The sequence below is a fragment of the Austrofundulus limnaeus genome, unplaced genomic scaffold (genome assembly GCF_001266775.1).
Source record: "Austrofundulus limnaeus strain Quisiro unplaced genomic scaffold, Austrofundulus_limnaeus-1.0 Scaffold210, whole genome shotgun sequence".
Lineage (NCBI taxonomy): Eukaryota > Metazoa > Chordata > Actinopteri > Cyprinodontiformes > Rivulidae > Austrofundulus > Austrofundulus limnaeus.
Genome location: NW_013952612.1, coordinates 718701 through 727753, shown reverse-complemented (window position 1 = coordinate 727753; position 9053 = coordinate 718701). Strand labels below are relative to the sequence as shown.

The window sequence follows — 9053 nt, the reverse complement described above, 5'->3', positions numbered from 1 at the left end:
AGGAGGAGGAGGAGGAACCCTCACCCTGCAGCAACACAAACAGCTTTAATCTTTCACTCAACCAGATTTATCCACTTTTAACCGTTTTGTTTGGTTCCAAGGGTTTCAGGACTTCGATCAAATCCTCTTTTTTAAAACATTAACATTAAAATAAACTTCCTGTTTATGATCAGTTTTATTAATCTGCTCAGTCTGGGTGTGTTTACCTGAACCAACCACACGGTGGCACTCTAACCAAATATCAGCTTTTTAGATATTTATTTTTAAAAATAATTTCTTTTTGTTTTCTCCTTCAGGTCGAAGAGGAGAACCTCCTCCTTCGCTCCTCGCCCTCCGGACGGCGGCTGGTCTCTGAGAGGGGTAAGAAGGAAAACTCAGCACACCTGAGTAAAAACCTTTCAAAATAAAAGTTTCTTGTGTAAAAACTGCAGAATCCAGACTTGTTTATCTCCATCCATCCATCCTCCGGGAGGTAAACTCAGACCTCCTCCTCTCCAGAGTTCATTTTTTTATTCTTTAGCATGACCTTTATAATATATGTMTGTGTTTTTACCTCTGGTGTCAGCGTGTCTCCTGTAGACCCTAATAATAGACGTTTGTTTCCCTCCTGACGACCGTCGCTTCCTGTTTGTCCAGCGGGATAACACACACACACACACGCAGATGCAGACACACACACACACACACACACACATTGTGAAGGGGTTCCTGTTCCTGAGGGTCTGTAGATCCACTCAGGGAGGTGGAGAATCAGAGGTGAAGGAGCAGAAAACAGGAGAAGGGCTCAGAAGAACCTGAAGGGAGTTTTTCGAAGTTTTAAAAGGAGGCGAAGAAAGCGAGTTAAAATGTGACTGTGAAGGAGGTGATTTAAAGGAGGTGAAGAGCGTCGGATGGAAAGAAGAAGGTGTGGAGGATAATTCAGCACCTGAAGCGTGTTTGAGGAGCAGATCTGGTCCTGATGATGGGCTGTTGTCTCTTTGTTTACTATCGGGTGAGTTTAGGGACAAAAAGCATCACTTTAAAAAAAAAACAGCTGCGTTTTTATTATTCTGTGAGTTTGATGCTTTTTTATTAACGACACCGTGAGAGAACAAAAAAATTAAAACTGAATTCTGTTTCAATTAAGGAAAGTTGTAAAAGCTACGAATAATATTATAAAGAAAGAAAACTCATAAATTCAGCTTCGAACTCGATAGTTGAAGCATGTCTCCATTAGTTATGGAAGTGGATTTGCCTTATATGGGCATGAGGACATAAGCCCCGCCTCCTCCTCCTGATAAAGGTGAAGACTGCCAGGTCTGGACATCAACAACAACATCGGTCTGGACACAAACGGTCGAACTTCCTGCTATTGTTGACCTCAGCATCCTTCGGCTGTGCTCATTTCTGGCTTCTTTCTGTCGTTAATTAAATCCATAAAGATGAAACCCTGGACTTTTTGACTTTAGTCTGTTGAACGCTTTTGAAAAAATCTTATTATTGAGATAATTTATTATTTCACATGCTTTTTCAGCATGTATATCCTTCCACATTTTCTGTTCTGTTTCAACAATTTATAAATCAAAACATTCGGCTCGTTCAGGACATTTCAGCTATGACTTTTGGTATTTCAGCAGTTTACACTTTTTGAGATATTTAGCTTTTTCTGTCATTTTTCTTCTCATTGAAAATGAGTGGAGCCGTGGTCAACATCCTTAAAACCCTTTGAAATGTTCATAAATATTTTCTGTTCTTTTCGGCTTTTCTTGACTCCTTTGTGCTAACTTCAGCTGCCTTCAAATATTTTGTGCTAATTTAGCTGTTTTCAGCATTTTTCAGCTATTTTTCAACTTRGTTCTGCTAATATCAGCTTTGATTGAAGTAAATTTAAGCTTTTTATTTTTCTTTTAGCTTCATTCTGTTTTTTTCTGCCATTTCAGCTACTCTTTAGCTATCAACCATTTCCTTCAGTTATTCTCTGCTATTTTCAGCTTTTTAAGCAAATTTTCAGCTGTTTTAGGCTAATTTGTACTGCTAACATCAGCTTTGATGTGCTTTTTTAAACTTTTTTTTGTTTCAGGCTTTTTTAAACTTCTTAAAGTTAATCTAAGCTTTTTATTCTTTTAACTTCATTCTGATGTTTTTTCTGCCTTTTCAGCTACTTTTTACTAACATCAACCATTTCCTTCAGTTACGCTCTGCTAATTTCAGCCTTTTTAGCTATTTTCAACTACATTTACTTATTTATTTAACTAAATTTCCTTTTTTTACAATATTTTTAGCCTCTTACTGCTTAATTCAGCAAATGTGCTCCTTCAGTTTCTTGAAGCTAATTTCAGCTATTTTCAGCCAATTTTAGGGGTGTAGCTAAATTTACCTTTTTGCAATTGTTTTTCAGCTTCTTACTGCTTAATTCAGCAAATATGTGCTCTTTCAATGACGACCGTGTTCATTTTAAGGTCACAAAATCAAAGGCAAAGGTCACATTTTAATAATTATTCAGCATTTTTTTTAAACGAACCTCTTTCGTTTAATTTCAGCTTATTTTTTGTATTCTGTTTGTAAATTCTCTCTCTTTTTTTGCTTCTTGCAACTTCTTTCTGGTCGTTTCAACTCTTCTGCTTTTTAAGCTGAATTATTGCAAATATTTGCTATTTTCTGCTAACTTTAGCTACATTCCTGCTCTGTTTATCTTTTTTGACACATTTTTGTTATTTTTCTACTGATTTTTCTCTTTTGTTTTTTCTACTTTCAGCAAAGGTCAGCTGTTCGAATTTAACTCACATTAAAAGTCTTCAGCCTTCACGCTGCAGTTTCTGTAGTTATTAGTTGAGTGTTTAATTTAAAGCCAGACTTGTGGGATCTGAAGGTTTGATTTTGTGTGTTTTGTGTTGCAGAAGAAGAGGAAGCAGGCCGGCGGAGATGCAGACGCCCTCAGTCTCTGCAGTCTGGACATCAACGTAAGCTTCGTTTCTGCTTCAGTGTCGGATCAATCTGTGTTTTTAAAGAGTTTGAAAAGCTGTGAGGGTGCTGAAGTGTTCACATAAAACAGAAAAACAGCTTCTTTGTTGAGCATTTGGTCCAGTTCTGCTCAGATTGGTCCAGAAATGTAAAAAATATCTTTTCAAGCTGCAGTTTGTAGCTGTTAAAAAGCTAAGGTTTAGATGTAATTTAGTCCACATGGTTTAATTTATAGAATTCATGTTATTATTTTCACATCTTGAGTAAAATAATTGTATATTCTGGACCCTCGTGAGTCACGTCGGACCCCCCTTTCCTGTATTTTTAGCGTAGTTTTAGCCCGTCGTTTTTCCGGGCGTTCCCGCTCTCGACACAGGAAGTCCAACACACTTCAGCGGGACGAACGGAGCGAAACACGCATTCGTCTGATTTTTTTTTTTTGTTTGTTTGACATCCAGCCTGGAGTGAGTTACAGACTATTGTTTCTGCTCAGTGAATCACACACGACCTTATTGTGCTTCAGGAAGTGGAGACTTCTTTAGCTGATACTGAAGGTCAAAGGTTAAGACGCGGCATCCCCACAGTAACAGATTTAGAAGAGATAAAGTCACAAAGCAGGAAAARACAACTCAATAAATAACAACAACTCAACAACACACGATGTCTTCAGGACTGAAAAAAAAGGTTGTCGACAGAGCTGTAAAGTAACTAAGTACAAATACTTTGTTACTACATTTGAGTAGAAATTTTGGTTATCTGTATTGTACTTGAGTAATTTTTTTTACTTCTACTTACATTTTCACACAGTTTTCTGTACATTACATTTTTTTTAAAAAAGGCAAGAAGTAGAAAATCATTACTCCTATTTCATTTCGGCTCATTATTGTTAAAAAATATTATCCTGATATATTGTMTCTCCTGGAAAGAGAGTGAATTTAATTGTAGTTGGATGAGAAGAATAATTGTACACAATCCATACCTTTAGAAAAAAATATTTTTTTGAAGAGTTCACCTCCTAATAAATGTCATTTTGGAAAATCTAATCTCATTTTTACTCAATACTWTTAATACTTAAGCACATTTTATGTCAGAAATTCACTTTTGATACTTAAGTACCAAAAAAATTTTATACTTTAAGAATATTCTTGGAGGAGACTTTAACTTTTACCTAAGTAATTTCATGATAAGATACTTGTACTTTTACTCAAGTATCACTTTGAGGTACTTTACACAACACTGGTTGTCGAAGCCCGAAACTTAAAACCACTCCAAGAGAGAATGAGAACAGAATATATTCAGTTATACCCGGGGCGATGACGTAGAGTGGCTGCAGCTGTGGAACCAGCACCAGAGGGAGCAGAAAACTGACGAATGATCAGCACAAATAAGACCTGATAAAATGAAAACACAACTAAAATAATTTCATATAAATAAATGTAATTATCCTCAGTCTTGATTTCAAATTATTTATTAAACTCATTACCAATTAACCAACGAACTCGTCGCTTCTCCTGTTTTAAAATGAACACAAATAAAAGAGCTGTAGTTATTTTGAAACATTTGTTCCATCTGTTTGTGTTTTGATTTATTATCGATTCTCTCCACAAACTAATTAATTTCGCTCTGTTGTAGCCCCCCGCAGGCTGACATGTTTATTGATGTGGTTCAGTGAACTTACTGTAGGTCACAAACAAACAACAACAACAACACCTCCTGTTTGTTTTTGCTTTAAAACGTAGCTTCAAAGTGACATCACCTGAACATAATCCACAAATTTTCTGTTAAATTTTGTGGTTTTTTTTTTCCTTTTTAAGATGTATTTATTAGATGAAGTGTCACAGAATATGAACAAGAGTTTGGTCTCTTCTGATTTCAGTCAGTTATATTTGGTTTGTTTTATCAGAAATATAAAATTTAATTTGAAGTCATGAAGGTTTTCTTCAGCATGTTTTCATTTCCTCCTTGGTGAATCACCACCAATTTACTGTWTTTAAAAAAGCTTTTACTTTCCTGCAGAACAGCTGCTTCATTTCCAGACATTAGGTCTGTGTCAGAGGAGCTGCTTTTGTCGCAGAACGACACCGACATTAGTCACAGCTAAACAAAACAATTGATTAAGAGAACAGCACCTCTTTAATCTGACTGCATCTGATCCAAGATATCTTAAAATATTCTGCTGGATTTCTTATGTTAGAAATCTAAAAATAATTAACATTAAACACACGCCACAATACTTTTTTTTACTGGATCATAATTTAAATGTTTTAATATGTAGTAGTTTTATCTTAAATCAAGTTGACTCAAAAGGTTGATCCTTGATGAGTTATTTCTCAGAGTTTTATTAGAATCTGTCCAATGGGTTCATGGAATATTTTGCTAACAGAGGAACACACAGCACTAAAATCCTGCTTACGAGAGCTTAGACAAGAAAAATGTTAGTTTTTAATAAGCAAGAAATGTTTTAAATCAGTTTTTTATCTTTTAAAAAGAGAAATGAGAAACATTTTTTGTGTTTTGACTCAGAGGTTTATGATTTTGTGTCATTGTGACCTAAATATGAAGTTTTTCCTGCTGCTGTTCAATCTATAATTATCAGGTCGCCTGCAGGGAGAAACAACTGTGTCCTGGATTATTAGCAGTGTGTGTGTGTGTGTGTGTGTGTGTGTGTGTGTGTGTGTGTGTGTGTGTGTGTGTGNGTGTGTGTGTGTGTGTGTGTGTGTGTGTGTGTGTGTGTGTGCTGAAACAGCTGTAATCGTTGTTAAAGCGAAGATGCAAAACACAAAGTAAAAGCTAAAAGTAGCAAAAGTCTGGCTAAAGCCTGAATCAAAACGTGAACTAGTAGGTAAAAGTGACGAGAGGATCGCTAAAAGCTAAAACAAGAACCGTAGCTAAATGCTAAAGTAGTAAAAGCTTGGCTAGAAGCTAAAAGTAACAGAATGGTAATCAAATGTTAAAATTATCAAAAAGCTGCCAATAAGATAAAATGAGTAAAATACCATCTACAAGCTAAAAGAAGCAACATGCTAGAGAAGGCTAAACGTTATAGACAGCAGGCTAAAAGTTCAAAGTAACAGAATGGTAGCTAAATGATAAAAGTGGCAAAAAGGTGCCTATCAGCTAAAAGAAACGTAAAGGCTAGCTAAAAGTTAAAAGTAGAGAAACAGTAGCTAATTCTAATGTAGCAATAGGATGGCTAAAATCTAAAATCAAGAAAAGGCTACTCAGAAGTTCAAAGTAGCCGAATAGTAGCTAAATGATAAAAGTAGCAAAAAGGTGGCTATCAGCTAAAAGTAACGTAAAAGCTACCTAAAACTTAAAAGTAGAAAAACGGTAGCTAAAGTAGCAATAGGCTGACTAAAAGCTAAAAGTAGCAAAGTACCATAATGGTAGCTAAATGTCTAAAGTTGCAAAAATGTGTCTATAAGGTAAACATAGCAAAAGGTTAGTTAAAACCAAAATACATCAAAAGATAAACTAGTAAATAAAGTAAATATATTTATATTTGTGATAATTTCTAAAGAAGCAAAAGTTTGACTAAAAGCTAAAAGTAGCAAAAGTCTAGGTAAAAGCTAACTAGAACAGCAGCTAAATACTAAAGTAGCTAAAGGTTGGCTGAAAGCTAAAAAGTAACAAAAGCTTGCTAGTGACTAGATGTATCTTTAGGCTTGCTAGAAGCTAAAGGAAGCAACATGCTAAAAGAAGCCAAAAGTATTAGTGAAAAGTAGCAAAATGTTAGCTAAATGATAAAAGTAGCACAAAGGTGGCTCACAGCCACACTTGGCTAAAAGGATTCTGAATCTGAAATTCGGCTGCGTATGCCTCTGGAAACAACATGCTTTGATATTTTTCTAATAGTTCTCGGGCCACAACAAAAACTCTGTGCTACGGATAAAACCCAAACAGCTGAAAGGATCTGGTTTTTGTTGGGTTTGTGTTTTTTATGAGGTCTGATTATCAGGATGATTTGATTAAAGTGGAAGGAATAAAAAGAAAATGGAAGTTAAATGAAGAAGAATATAAGGAAAGAAATGAGTCAGTGAATCAGTGAGTCAGTGAATCAGTGAATCAATGAGTCAGTGAATCAATGAGTCAGTGAATCAGTGAATCAGTGACAGAGAGAGATGAAGAGGGTGAGTGGGAGGAGGAGGGTGAGTGAGCAGAGAGAAAATCAGATCCACAGCCTGCTCCAGTCCTGGTTCTGGACTTGTCTGTCTCAGTTCAGATGGCCTGACGGGGTGGTTCCATGAAGGTCTGGATCATTTCTGGTCCCAGATCCAGATCTGGATCTTCTGCTCCTGATCCAGATCCTCTTATGGTGTTTTCATGACGGTACCACAACCTGTTTCCAGACCCGTCCTGGACTCCAGTGACATTTATTCTGTCTATCCTGGACCTGTGACCCAGTCCTGATCTGGAACTGGTTTTTACGAGGATGGGATCAGTATGGTGGCAGGGCGGGGAACCTTGGTGTTGCTCGGTCAGCAGGACCAGAACACAGAATTGTAAGATGAGCAAACGGGCCGAGGTGAGGTTTGGACTTGTTGGAAAGCATTTATTTTTTATTTTAAGGAATAATTTCCACATTTTAAATACATGAAGATTTAATGTTTTTATCCACGTGTGTCTGTCTGTTAGCAAAATATCTCATGAGCCACATGATGCGTTGTTTTGTTCCACGTTTGTTGTGTTTTTATTTATTTTACTTTTTCTCAGAAATTATTTTGTTAGAGGCAGAAACCTTGTTCTGGACTGAACAGTTTTTTTTGTCTTTGCTGCCTGATCAGGAGCCCAGCACCAAGCGCAGCAGACCCATGTCCAGGGTCCCGTCTCTGGCCAGCCTACTGCCCCCCGTCAAGACCGCCCCGCTGAAGAGGATCAGTCAGACCCTGCAGGTCAGTCAGTTCAGATGTTAATGTTTAATCTGGGAAGTGACGGCACAAATACACAACAAATAAAATAAAAACTAAAGTTAATATAAAAATGATATATTCAGGTACTTTTTGTAAAAAAAATTTCCGTAGTATTATTACTACGTCAAGCGTAGAAACTAGCTGTAAATGTGAAAAACTACAGATGCTAAAAAGACCAATTTGACCACAAACTGTAAAAATTAAAAAGATTTTCTGTAAAACAAAGAGAACGCAGACAACCAAATTATTCTGAATTTCGATGAAGAAACTGAAACTAAATTGTTATTTCTAAAAGACTCCTAACACTTTTAAAAACTAAAAGTACTAAATACAAATTAAAAGCTAAAAGCAACAAAAGGCTCATCAAAAGTAGTACAAAGCTGGCTAAAAATAGCAGAAGATTAGCAAAATGTATCAAGGCTAGCTTAAAACTAAAACTTTCAAAAGTCTTATTGCTAAAGGTAGAAAAAATGCTATCTAAAGTAGCAGAACAGTAGCTAAAAATTCAAAGTAGAAAAAGGCTAGCTACTTCTAAAAATGTGAAAGACTAGTGTAAAGCTCAAAGTAGCAAAATGCTAGGTAAAAGTATCAAAACAATATCTAAAAGCTAAAGGATGGCTAAAAGCGCAAACTAGAAAAAGGCTAACTAAAAGCTTATAAGCTATCTAGCTACCTAGTATAAAATACTAGGTAAAAGTATCTAAAGCCTATTCAAAATTTAAAGTATGGTTAATACTCAAACTAGCAGACTAACTAAAAGCGGTAGGGACAGGCTATCTAAAGTATCAGAATGGTAGTTTAAAAGCTAAAAGTAGCTAAATGCTAAGTAAAAGTATCAAAGAGATGTCTAAAGACTAAAGAATGACTAATAGCGCAAACTAGCAAAAAGCTAACTAAAAGCTAAAGGAAAAGGCTACCTAAGTAACAGAATGGTAGCTAGAAGCTGAAAGTAGCAAGGAACTAACTAAAACCTACAAATGTAAAAGGGTAGCACAAAGCCAAAAGCAGCAAAATGCCAGGTAAAAAAATACCAAAAGTCTATCCAAAAGGTAAAGTATGTCCAAAAGCTTAAGGTTGAAAAAGCTAACATAGCAGAATGATAGCATAAAGCCAACTAAAATTTAAAGTTAGGAAACAGCTACATTGGGTAAAATAAGTATTGATCACGTCACCATTTTTCTCAGTAAATATATTACTAGAGGT

The 9053-nt window shown here is 35.9% G+C and overlaps 1 protein-coding gene across 1 annotated transcript in view; it reads left to right on the top strand.

Moving 5' to 3' along the window:
* Positions 1-9053, top strand: part of LOC106525041 (uncharacterized) — a gene marked incomplete in the record, with an annotated part of 40975 nt that overhangs the window by 27790 nt on the left and 4132 nt on the right. Inside the window, 3 exon segments of the mRNA XM_014019145.1 lie at positions 297-360; positions 2877-2939; positions 7725-7832. Of these exon segments, the coding sequence (XP_013874599.1) occupies positions 297-360; positions 2877-2939; positions 7725-7832 (235 nt within the window).